Genomic DNA, 13,001 nt, shown 5'->3' with positions numbered 1-13,001 from the left:
GACATGTAAATTCTGCCTGACTTAGTTTACATATCTAACTTTTCTAACATTCAAATGCTTCCTAATCGGTCCTTCTTTATGCAGGGTTTTTGACAAGTACCTTTGAGCTCAGCCTGACTACAACACAAAAGACGACCGCAGACTGACACACAAGATTGGGTTCGCTATAAGTGCTACCAAATAGATTACCAAATGCTCTCTTTTGTTGTTTTTTCTTTTGATCTAACAATAAATTTTCTTTTCAGCAGTGCCACCAATAACCACCGGGCAACGCTTGCAGATTCTATGTTGCGTGGAACATGTTCCTCATGCTCCGCATGAAGGATATCAAATCCTTTAATGTAAGTTCAATATGAGATTATTCATAACTAATTTCAGTAATTAGTTTAATTCCATAATAATATGATATTGGTTACGCGTCAAATTATGCAGGAATTTTCAGCTTCTTTTTTTTACGACGGTGCACTCCTGGAGATTCAACGACGGATCACCAAGTTCAAGGTGTTTGAAGTCATCAGCCCACATGGCAAGTTCCACTATAGAATCTCTAGGTTGTGAGGTCTTATGTAATATGAGTTGATTGGAATTTTGTAACATTTGTTATTCTATAATGAATTGATTGGCTCGCAACCTTTGTGATTTTGTGATGAAGTGAGTTTTTATTTAAGTTTGTTTGTCCATATGGATTTGGATGCATTGCTGTTGTTTGTAGGGAGAAGTCAGCTACCAAATCGTGGCTATACTCCAGGATGCAACTAGAAAATAATACAATCAAGTCGGGTAAGCTACACATAAGTGACGCGTAACCTTGTTACCAATCACATATGTTTTCATATAAGTGAAGGGTAACTTATTAGCCCTTATACATAAGTGACAGGTAACCTCTCCAGCACATGGGTGAAAGATATAAGTGACGGGTAATGTTAGGACATAAGTGACGGGTGAAAAGGTTACCCGTCACTTATGTCTTTCTCCCTAGTACATGGGAGACGATCATAGGTGATGGGTTACAGTTACGACTCATCACCTATGATCTTATTGATGACAGATCCTTAGACATCACCAATGACTAGTCATCAGTGACACGTTTGGGGTGACGGGTGTGTGACCTATCACCCATGTTCGTTATGACCCGTCACCCTTAGCCTTTTTTCACGTAGTTTTTGGACCACAAGTATACATGGTTGAAGGATTGGGTCTCTCCTACTTTGGTTAGGCTTGATCGTGCTTTCTGCTCTGTGGATTGGGAGGAGATTTTCCTGGATTCTATTATGCAAAGCTCGACGTTGGTGGTCTCAAATCATTGTCCATTGTTGCTTGTGCTGAAAGTTAATACTTGTGGCAAACATTGCTTTATCTTTGAAAGTTTTTGGCCCAAATTTCAGGGCTTTCAAGAGGTGGTGTAGAGCTATTGGGATGCTCCTGTTGCTGATGTTTGCCCGGTGGAAAAGATGTTCATCTAGTTGAGGCATCTCAGCAGCAGAGTTGGAGTCAAAAGAGAATTGGTAATATTAGGATTCAACTCTCCATGGAAAAGGAAATCATTCATTGCCTTAAAATTGCTGGGGACTCTCATCATCTTTTGCTTGAGGAGGACTAACAGTGTAGGAGGCTTAAACATCTTTGCCTCGGTTTGGCTTCTCTTGAGCGAACTGTTGCTCATTTGCGCTCGCGTGTTCTTTATCTTAAGGAAGGAGACGCAATCACGTCTTTTTTTCACCAGCAGGACATGATCTAGAAGAGAAAGAATTTTATTGCTAAATTATAGGTGGATGATCATATTGTCACTAACCAAGAGGAGAAACATTCGACGATCTTTGATTTCTATTCTAGTCTTTTGGGTGCTGCCGAGCAAAGGAGTACAACTCTAAATTTCCAAGCTTTCCATTTGCATCATCATGATTTGAGTTCCTTGGATGCTCTCTTCACTGAAGAAGAAATATGGGTGACAATTAAAGAGCTACCTCAAGACAAGACTCCGGGTCCGGATGGTTTCACGAGTTGTTTTATAAATCTTGTTGGCATATTATTAAAAGCGATGTGATGAGGGCCCTCTTGGATGTGAAGCAGGGGTGTTTCTCCAAGTTCAACCTTTTGAACACAACTTTTCTCACCCTCTTGCCTAAGAAACCAAATGATGTGCAGGTCAAAGATAACCATCCCATAAGTCTTATTCATAGTTTCACAAAGCTACTTGCAAAGATCTTGGCCAACCACCTAGCCCCAAGGCTTTCTTCCATGGTTTCCTCTAATCAAAGTGCCTTTGTCCATGGGCGTTGCGTACAAGTTAATTTTCTTCTTGCGCGGCAATTAGCGAGGTGCCTGCATAAGCGGAATGGGCCGCATATTCTTCTCAAACTGAATATATCCAAGGCATTTGATTCGGTCTCTTGGCCTTTCTTGTTAGAGGTGCTTTGAAGCTTGGGATTCAGTCATCGATGGTGCAACTTACTATGCTGTTTGTTGTTAACTTCATCTACTCGGGTGTTGATGAATGGAGAACTGGGTGAGTCCATTCTTCAGCATCACGGTCTTAGGCAAGGTGACTCCCTTTCGCCTATGCTGTTTATATTAGTAATGGACGTGCTAAACTCATTGATTGGTTGGGCCTGCCTGGAGGGACTTTTGTAGCCGCTCGCGGTATTAGGACAGCATCACTGGGTTTCTTTTTATGCTAATAATGTGGTGTTATTTCTTCATCCTATTGCTCCTGATCTTGTCTTGACCAAACAATTGTTGGATGTCTATGGTGAAGCCCCAGGTCTGAAGACAAATATTCTTAAGTGTTCAGTGACTCCTATTCATTGTCAGAAGGTTGATATGTCAATTATAAGGGATCAGCTGCCGTGTGATGTTAAAAACTTCTCGTGCACTTATTTGGGTCTTCCTCTTTCGGTTAGGAAGCCTACCAAAGTTGAGCTACCACCTTTGATTGACAAAGTGGTGGATCATTTGCTAGGCTGGAAAGCATCCTTGATGAACCGTGCAGGTAGACTAGTTATGGTTCAAGAGGTCCTCTCTGCAACGACCATCTATCACATGATCGTGTTGGATCTTCCCAAATGGGTTCTCAAAGCTATTGGTAAAAGAAGAAGATATGGAAGGGTCAAGAATAGGTCAATGGCGGCAATTGTATGGTCTCTTGGAAATGGGTGTGTTGACCAATTCAATTTGGTGGTTTGGGAATTCTACATTTGGCCACTCTTGGATGGGCACTTCGCATTAGATGGTTGTGGCTGTGCAAGATCGAACCTTCTCGGCCATGGGTTGGTTTGAAGGTTCAGGTCCCTCACGTTGCGTTGGCCTTATTTGATATAGCCATAGAGACGATCATTGGAGATAGTACAAACATGTTATTTTGGATGGATAAGTGGCTGCGTGGTAGGTTCATTTCAGATTTGGCTCCTAATATATCCTCCCTTGTCCCTCGGTGAGTGCTTAATCTGAGGACTGTGAGTTAGGCTTTTGTCATCGCCGGTGGGTCTCTGTCATTGCATTGGGAGTTATTGGAAACGGTCATCTTGCAGCAAGGTGTGAGTGATTAGCATATTTGGAGGCTCTCTGGGTTGGGCATATATTCAAGTAAATTGGTGTACAACTCTTTCTCCATAGGTTCTACCAGTTTTTCTCCTTGAAAACTTGTATGGAAGTCTTGGTCTCCTTTTTGGTGCAAGTTCTTCTTTTGGCTTGCTATTCTCAACAAATGTTGGACAACCGATTGGGTGGCTAGGAGGGGCTTGACTCATCTAGTTTTCTGTCTGCTTTGTGATCAAGGCGTCGAATCCATTCAACATATTTTGGTCACTCATGTGTTTGCTCAACAAGCGTGTCTCATCATTCTTCAGAACCTTGGTCTGCAGGCAGTGGTGCCCCAGCCAAATAGTGTTGTGTTCTCTGATTGATGGTTGGGCGCGTACAAGATGGTCGATAAGCTACAGTGAAAATGTTTCAATTCTCTTGTCATTCTTGTGGCCTGAGAGTTATGGAAGCATCATAACGACAACTGTATTTTCAACAATGCATCTTCGAGTGTCAATTCGGTGGTGAAAATGGTGTCAGTCGAGGGTGTTGTATGGTGTGCTACTGGAGCTAGGGGCCTTCGGAGTTTATTAGATAGTTTGTGTCCTTTTTTGCATTGCTTTTTTAGTCGTTTTTCTCTTTTTGTGTGGCGCGTTGTTTTCCTAAGTGTAATTGGTGTCTATTTGTTAGTTCTTTCTTTTTAATAAAATGACCCATAGCTCTCATACGTGTTCGGAAAAAAAACATCAATTTCAAATGTGGAATAATCGTGTGAGTGGCAGACGATCGGCACCTCACAAATCAAATTGATGCTAACTGGTCACCTGTTGAAGCGGCTTGAAACCACATAAGAACAACATCATCCATGCCAAGGCTTTCTTCCTGAGTAGGAAATCGCTGCAACACCCGTGACATGCATTTGCATCAAATCGAATCAGTGCTTGCAACATTCGTTGTTCAAAATTTCAAAAAGTAGCGAAAAATACACATGGAAAAAAAATCATAGAAGTTACAGGAGACTAGAAGCATTACAACGAGACTACAATGCAACAAATAAAAATACCTAATGAAAGAAAAATATTTATCATGTGAAACAAATCCAGTTCGATCTCAGAAAGAAAAGGTGTCTGCAACATTTGGGAAGAACTTTTTGCAACAAATTAGAAGAACACGTCTCATACTCCAAAATTCCTAAATTTCGGACAAAAAACTGTTGCTATGCAACAAAAAAAAAAAACACCTAATGCAACAAAGTTTTTCACCACGTGAAACAAATCGAGTTCGATCTTAGGAAGAAAATTGTCTTCAACAATCGAGAACTTTTCGCAACAAATTAGGACATATCTCAGAGCCCAGTGCAAAATGCCTAATTTTCAGAAAAAATTGCTCCAGTGCAACAAACAAAAACACCTAATCCAACAAAATAATTCAACACGTGAAACAATGGAGTTTGATCTCAGAAAGAAAAGGTGTGTACAACTTACTTTTGGGAACACTTTTTGTAACAAATTAAAAGAACACATGTTAGAGTCCAAAAATGCCAAAATTTCAGACAGAATTGTTGCAAGGATGTGTGATGTTACAATAAGTCGTTCAAGTTCTGGCAAAAGGTAAATCAATACACCACATCTATCAATACTATATATTAAAGGTCTAAGAATTGGAGCGATTCTAGGGTCAAGGCACTGCAGCTACTGTTCATGTGGGCCTTACGTATGTATACATGTATATATATATAGATACAGATACTGATACGTATATGTGTATACATATATGAGCAACAAGTAGACGAGAGATTGGTAGCACACTCGTAGGTGTCGTATGTTTGTGTGAGGAACGGTGGCGTCCTAAGAGGGGATGAATTAGGATACTTAAAAACATAAAATAAATTTGCTCCAAAAACTTCACCAGATAAACTTATCTCAATTTCTATCTAAATATGCTATAGATTTATCTAGTGTGTCTACTCTACCGCTCAAGAGGATTGCAACCTACTCTAACAAGGTAAACTGTAAATATATAAATGTAAAACGTAAATAAGGTATAGAGACAAACTTGGCATAAGAGATTTTTATCACGTGGTATCGATGACATCAATATCACCTCTAGTCCACGTTGGAGCTCCACAAAGGATATGCTCCTGGTTGGCACCACTCTTCCGATCACGGCTCTTGAGCTACCAAGACACCAAGACAAGATCTCAAACACGATGGGCCACCAAATCACCAAGGCAAGTGTCTTCGCGTCCTCGTACACGTGTTTTGCCGTCACTCCACACCAAGTCAGAGGGTCAATAAGCTTGAGCTACCAAGGCCTAAGATGCCAGTAAGCCACCAAGACTCTAAGGTGCTGGCGTACTTCTCGGTACACGTTAGGATCATTTTTTGATCCCTTCTTCAAGCTATAACACCTAGCTACAACTCAATCTAGGCCTATAAGCACTAAACACTCTATAATCTTGTGCTTAATCACCTTGGATGATCATTTTAAGCAGTTTGCTGGCTTGGATATCTTCTCAAGTATGTATAAACTTCCTCTAGACTCCAGCAGTATACCACACATCAAATGACTGAGTGAAGGGGTATTTATAGCCTCAAACCCACCAACTTGACGTTTTTCCAGTGGCTCAGAAAAGCTGTTAACACCGGATGGTTCGGTGAGAACAGTAGTACTAACACTGGATCATCCAACGAGTACAAACTCATAAACTAACTGTTGGAATTCCACTCAAAACCTTTGTGGACACCGGACACTCCGATGTACCCTCAAATCCATCACTGGACTTTCCTGTGAGTTATCTTGAGTCATCCAAACCTTTGAAGCTTCTCTGTGTAAAATGCTCTGATGCACTCATCCGGTGTTCATTCCATTTACACCAGACCATTCGGTGAGTTGAACCTTCTCTTTTTTTCGTGAAAATGCTCCGGTGCAACTATATCTATGATCATCGGACTATCCGCAATTGCAGTCGCCTCTCTACAAGAAATGCTCCGATGCCATACTCTGATGAGTTTAATATATAGAGCACCTGACTATCCGGTGAGGCTACTAGTCTCTGTGTACAATACTCCAGTGAGTGCAAACTCTTCTGTACCGGATCTTCCGATGAGATCAATTCTCCTGAGACTTCTCCAATTCAATCAAACTTTGTCCTGGCTGTGGTGACTTCTTGATGTATTGTATCAGCGAGACCTACTAACATATATTCTTGACAAATATTAGTCAAAATAACTATATTATCATTAATCACTAAAATCATAATAATAATCTAATAGAATCATTTTTGCTACAGCTTGGTAATATGAGAGATCAGCTCACATTGGGAGCTCCGGAAGCATAACGATAAGAGAGAGCTCCTCGCCTATTGTCGGAGCCACAGCCTGGGGTTCCTTTTGTGATGCCATCGGCAACACCGCATGGCAGCGCACCTGCGCGATGCGAAGCCTAGGCAATGAGAGAGGCTATGTGTAGTTGTGGGTGCCTGCCTAGTTGGGGTTTAAAGAAGAGGAGGCTATAACAATTGAGTTGTTGAGAAGCGACTCGCTAGAAATATTGGTCGCAGAAATCAAAACAAGTTTTCCAAACTGAACTCAACACTTGGGGAGATCCATTTTGGATTTGATGTTTCATAGTAGAACGCAACAAACTTGAAGCAAGTGATAGAGAGAGATGAGAAGGAAACGGAGAAGTTGCAATCAAAACACCATAAGCAGATTTAACAAGAGGAGAATTTGAACCGTAAATAAATCCAGCACTAATTTGTTGTACAATATGGAACCATTCTTTACTTCTTTTCAAACTCTTTGTAACTATATTAACAAGGTGGATTGGCGCGCCCATGTCCGTTTTTTGCACAGAGCATGATAAAAGAAGACTAAAAAATTAGGTTCACAAATTTTCGATATCTCTACTTTTATTTATGAATTTATTAATATTTAACATATTTATTTAATTATAAAAAAAACAATGATACTTTTATGCATGCACGTAATTTTAACATGTAGACAATAGTAATATGAACCTAACTAAATTGGTTTCATATTTTTTTTGAGTTTTTGATATTTTCCTATGTATTTTAGATTATTTCAGCCGATTTATCAATATATCTATTTTTTTACTATTTTTCTATAATTTCAAAAAAAATTATGTTCGCATACATATATATAAATACATATATGTATGTGTATATGCATATATATATATGTACATATATACGTATAGATACATATACATATATGTGCATACACGCGAGACTAATTCTTAGCTTTTTAATATATGTAATAGATTATAAAATAATTACATGGATACAAAACCAAATGAACAAAATTCTAAGTTCTTATTTTTACCAAGAATAAGTATGATAAAGAGAAATTTATCATGAAAAGAAAAAAATAATCAAATTTAAACAGAATTCGGCCTGACTCTTTAATCCATCAACGCAAACGCAGCTACCACCGTAGCAACCGCGGTCACCCACCGTGGGAGCACCGACGGTGCGGCGTAGCCCTTGTCGGCCGTGTCATCTCCCGAATCGCCCGACGAGTTGTCACCCGCGTCGGTCGCCTTGGCCTTCTTCTTGGACGGCTCCGGTGTGGGTGCCGGCGCCTCGACGACCCTGAACAGCTCCTTGGGCTTCAGGAATTTGGACACGGCGTAGACGGCGAGCGGCTCCATGTCGCCGACGGTAGCGGTGATGCTGGACGTTACGACCCTGGTTTGGAGCGTCACGGTCTCGCCCTTGTTCTGCACGTCATAGCTGTAGTCCTTTTTGTTCTCGCTGGCGGTGGCGAGCGTGGTGACCATGCCGTTGTTGGACATGAGCAGTTGCAGCGAGAAGTAGTCCGGAACGGCGTGGTACAGCAGGATGGCCGTCTTGGCCTTGGTCGTGAGGTTCTTGTACGTGTCCGCGAACGCCGCGACGGCGGCGTCCACGGGACAGAAGAGCGTAAGCCCGTTGTCCTTGGTCTCGTTGACGGCGCGGAACACGTCGGCATTGACGGAGAGGAGGGACGCGAAGGACTTGCAGTACTTCTTGGAGAGGAGCTCGACGAGGTCGACTGGCGCTGGCGGCGGGACGGGCGCCTCGGCCTCAGCGGAGGAGATGATGGAGCTCACCTGGAGCACGGAGATGTCGTAGGGGTATTCCTTGATGGACTTGACGTACCGGGACGGCTTCGCGGTGTCGTCGGCGTCCTCCGTCATGAAGTCGACCTTGCCGTTCTTGCGGGTGATGTTCACGTACCCTGACATGCCCGACGCCGACCTCGTGGCCTGATCAGGTGGACGGCACCAACATGATGTCAGCATAAACGAAAACAGGCTCAAAGTTCATATGACAACATGAAAAATTGAATCTCAATTAAGTTCTCGATCAACTTGAAATTCGGAAGTAACGGATCTCTGTTGAATTTAGAGCTACCTTCCCCCTTTTTTTTGTGTGTGGGGGGGGGGGGGGGGTCAGAATCTTTGGTGTTGATTCTGATCTTAAACTAGTGTGACTATTTGAAGATGATTAATTGTATATTGCCTTTTTGTAACGTACTCCTTTTAACATAAAAAGTAGTATTGTGTTCTGTCGAATTGATGAATTCATGGCGATATATATGGGACGTGCATGATATGAGAGTGGATGAGGGTCCTGATTACTGAGGGACGATTCCTCTTTATTTGCAATGATTGGGCTTCATGGGTGGTTCCAGGAAACGATCATGCATTTAGGTATAGAAAATAGGAAATGAGTTTGCTAAAGTCGATAGCAACTGGATGCATGAAATTCCATGCCTATACTAACCATCCCTGTTGGTGAACCGGTACCCGTGTCTGACTGGGCCCTGCTTTAATCAGTGACATGGCAACCAACGACATGTGAAATTTCTCACTACATGATATATAGAGCTTCCAAAGCAATCATATTAATTATAGCTTTTATCATAAAGGAGTTTCCCAAATTAAGTTTGAAATAAAGGAGTTCTGTATCAAGCTCATTCTAAAATTAAGTTTTAAATACAGAACTTGCATCATCCTCTGATTGGAACAAGCTGAACCCACCTTAGAAAAAAATATCACAGTACTATAAAGAAAGCTATTGAATACAAGTAACTTGATAGTTGGGACATGAAAATTTAAAACGCAAGGGCAACAAAAATGAATAAATTTTGCTTTGCGTGTTTAGGAAAAAAGTGGATGAAAAAAAAAAGAGGAATTCATGACTAATCCACACAAATAAACAACTAAAATAAAAATCAGAACAAATAAATTGGCGAAATCTAAATGCACATATAGATCAGAGAGGCATATATTATGAACAAATAGTCCCTCTAATCACAAAATAAATGGACATATATTAATTGTCACCGAACCACAATTCACCACCAATCTCTATTGTAATATATTTATAAGCTTAATACTAATATCATAACACTGTTAAAATACTTTTCGAGAACAAATCTAAAACACCTTTTTCATGTGTACATATTTTTTTATAATATATGGAAACAAAAATTTGGAAAGTTTTACGGCATACAAAATAACTTTCTTTGTGACATAATACATACATGGCCTGTGCCTGTGCCCCGTCCTATATGCACAATGAGTCATGTAATCACCAAAACTGTTTTTATCATTGATATTGATCAACAGGTGAGGCACCTTGGTTTACATGCGAATTTTCTACTGCAATTTCTGAGATTTCATCATGGGTTCCGTTAGTTGTGAGCTAGTCTAAGATATATATACCAGCAAAAAATTAATGGGTTGATGATTCTTAATTCTATATTACTCCTAGAAGAGTGCAATGATGATATTATGTGCGGAAGAACTGCCAATTTAATAATACAGACATCCTGCACAAGTAGCATTAGCATGTACAGTTGAGAAATTAAAACTATATGCTATGCAGTTACATGTGTGTGCCGCTATACTGCGGATGAGCATGGAGCTCCATGACAACCCTCTCGAATGGAGCCGAGCTGACAGGGGTTCGAGCCCTCGTTCTACACCCCTAGGGCTCCAACAAAGATCACGGCGTGAGAAAGCACTGTTAAAAAAAGTGTGTGCCGCTATATACCTGGAACATGGAGGAGGATGCGGTGGAGCCGTGGGAGAGCTTCTTTAGCTTCTTGTCGCCGTAGTAGTCGACGAGGATGTGCAACGAGAGGATATGCCGAATGGTCTTCAGCGAGTAGTGATCCAGTACCGACATCGCCGAGTTGTCGACGACCAGCACGGTGATGGTCTGCCGCCGGTTGATGTCGTACGACAGCCGCGTCTTAGACAGCATCTCGTTGAATTTGGTGAATTCCTTGTACGGCGCAAGGAGCTTGGTGATGTTGTACTTGGCCGCTGCCACCGGCCGTGGTGCCAGCGCAGCCATCGCCGTTGCCGCGAGGGCAAGGGAAAGGAGGATGGACGGCCGGATTCTCGCCATTGCTGACGAGGGAGATCCTAGAGACTAGAGAGAGAGAGAGAGAGAGAGAGAGAGAGAGAGAGGCTTGGGAAGAGAAGTGTGAGTGAGTGAGCGAGAAGGGAGGGAGGGTTTGTGCGTGTATATGTCTGGGCGGGTAAGGGGAAGGTTGGTGCGGGCGGGAACGACGTTGGACGGTTGGAGTAAGTTATGTACGACACAGCTGCCACTACGGTGGCCTGTCGCCGTCGACGCTGTTCTTCATTTAGTCTGTTCTTCGGTTTAAGCCTTTTGATGTTTTGGGAATCTCGACATTTGTTGGGGAGCCAGACGTACCGACAATTTCGTGATCATTCGTTGGGGCATAAAGCTCTCGTTTAACCTGTTAAGAGAAGATAGGGTTTTCAAATTGTGGTTCCTGGTTTACCTTGAATTATTGAAAGATTATCATTATATTAATGGTTGAAACTATGGTATATTCATTATTTTTTATACGATCTTTTGGTTACTCCCTTCATTCATATATATACAAGATTTAGCAAAAGGTAAAGTCTATTTCACAAACCTAACTTTCGCATAAATAGGGAAAACAAACTTAATTGAGAACTTAAAAACCAAGCCCTAATCATCCATGAATTATCAAAACCGTTCTCTTTTCAATCTTGGCTCGAATTTATAGTGGTTTTAGGTAACATGTTGCTGACATGGAGACGTGACCAATGCTAAAATATTTTTTATTTTTAAAAATTAGTAAATGACTTCAAGAAATTTTTGAAAGATTCCCGCTTTGCACTATGGAAATATTCTCCATATTTGACCATTTATATATAGAAGATTATTTAGATTGGTCATGAGAGGTGATACAATATTGTAAAAAGTAGCGACCAATACGTCTGAGGTCGTAACAATAGTATTATCGGTAATATAATATCATACTCTTGAATAGAAGGAGTAATGGACAAATTGCACCCTTACATCCCAGTTTAATCTTGACCAAAATTCAAGTAGGCAGCATTGTAAGTACACTGGAAAAGAAGGTTACACCGGTTTAACTAGTTCAACTTTCCTAACAATGATGTTAAGCGATTTCTTGTTAATCAATAACTGATTTTCTTGTCAAATCAGTACAGGATGGATGGATGATTTTCTTCAATCCGATAAGAACTTCTGTGAGGTCGGATTGCATGAAATGGTCTAGACTAATGTAGTTTTTGTTTTTGGTTGAACCTTCAACCTCCAAAATTGACAAAGCGCATGTGTCATTTCCTCACATTTCAATCGGCTTCCCACCAGTTAAGCCGTGTCTAATCCCAAGTCCACCTAACAAAGGTGAGCCAACACATCATACCAACAAACATTAATGCAAAAGACTAGAGTATATATCAAGCTAGCCACACTGCACCAATAGAAAACAGATTTTGTCCTAGAACGTTTGTTGGTCAAAGTCTCAGGATTGTAGTTATTAATTGGCATGCATCAACATATTTAATTTTGTTATATAAGAATAACAATATTAATAAATTTATCGCCAAAAGTACTTTTGTACCACTACAATTTTATAATTTTGAAAATTCTTAAAAGTGTAATGATCTAAACTATGTATTGAAGACATCGATCCTCCGTTTTCTCGACGACAAGTAAATGGAACAGGAGAGATGAGACCATCTTATAGCCTCTCTAGGCTCTAGCTAGCTAGGAAAAATAAGGTACTCCCTTCATGGAAGCTAGCGGATTCTGAGAGACACACACAAGTGACACTTCCCGTTAAAGAAAATGGTTTCCAGCGTCGTTTTCTGTTCCAAGTATCGTTATCCCGTGTTCCATCACAATTCAGATGTTGCTTAAGTTGCATGCATCCAAACCAGTTCGCAAATCCAACGTGATACTGCTTCACACAGGCCGACCGGCCCCACACCTGGGCGCGGGAGCTTTGCCACTAAAGGTAACTAGAAAGTGGTGAGCCATTGACACGCTGTATGATCTGGAACAAAATTTTATTAGATCCGGTCTCACAGAAAGATTTTCTTTTGTGTATATCACGTGTCTTTCTCATTTCTCTCAGTTGCACGTGTCAGACGTT

At 41.0% G+C, this 13,001-nt stretch overlaps 1 protein-coding gene across 1 annotated transcript; it reads right to left on the bottom strand.

Moving 5' to 3' along the window:
* Positions 1–7,936: 7,936 nt before the first annotated feature.
* On the bottom strand, positions 7,937–11,090 carry LOC133897444 (fasciclin-like arabinogalactan protein 2). The gene is made up of 2 exons (XM_062338177.1): positions 10,586–11,090; positions 7,937–8,790 (listed from the first exon to the last, which is right to left on the bottom strand). The coding sequence occupies exons 1-2, from the start codon at positions 10,943–10,945 to the stop codon at positions 7,945–7,947; spliced, it is 1,206 nt and encodes a 401-aa protein (XP_062194161.1). The 5' UTR covers positions 10,946–11,090; the 3' UTR covers positions 7,937–7,944.
* Positions 11,091–13,001: the final 1,911 nt, after the last annotated feature.

This window comes from Phragmites australis, chromosome 17 (assembly GCF_958298935.1).
Source record: "Phragmites australis chromosome 17, lpPhrAust1.1, whole genome shotgun sequence".
Taxonomy (NCBI): Eukaryota; Viridiplantae; Streptophyta; class Magnoliopsida; order Poales; family Poaceae; genus Phragmites; species Phragmites australis.
The sequence above is the reverse complement of the archived record's forward strand: the minus strand, read 5'-3'. Positions and strand labels throughout refer to the sequence as shown.

What these genes read in the sequence shown, in the direction of transcription:
- LOC133897444 (XM_062338177.1), bottom strand. Translation starts at nt 10,945, where the DNA reads ATGGCGAGAATCCGGCCGTCCATCCTCCTTTCCCTTGCCCTCGCGGCA. An exon ending in CATCCTCCTCCATGTTCCAG is followed by an intron (nt 8,791 to 10,585) that starts GTATATAGCGGC and finishes CCACCTGATCAG; the next exon opens with GCCACGAGGTCGGCGTCGGG.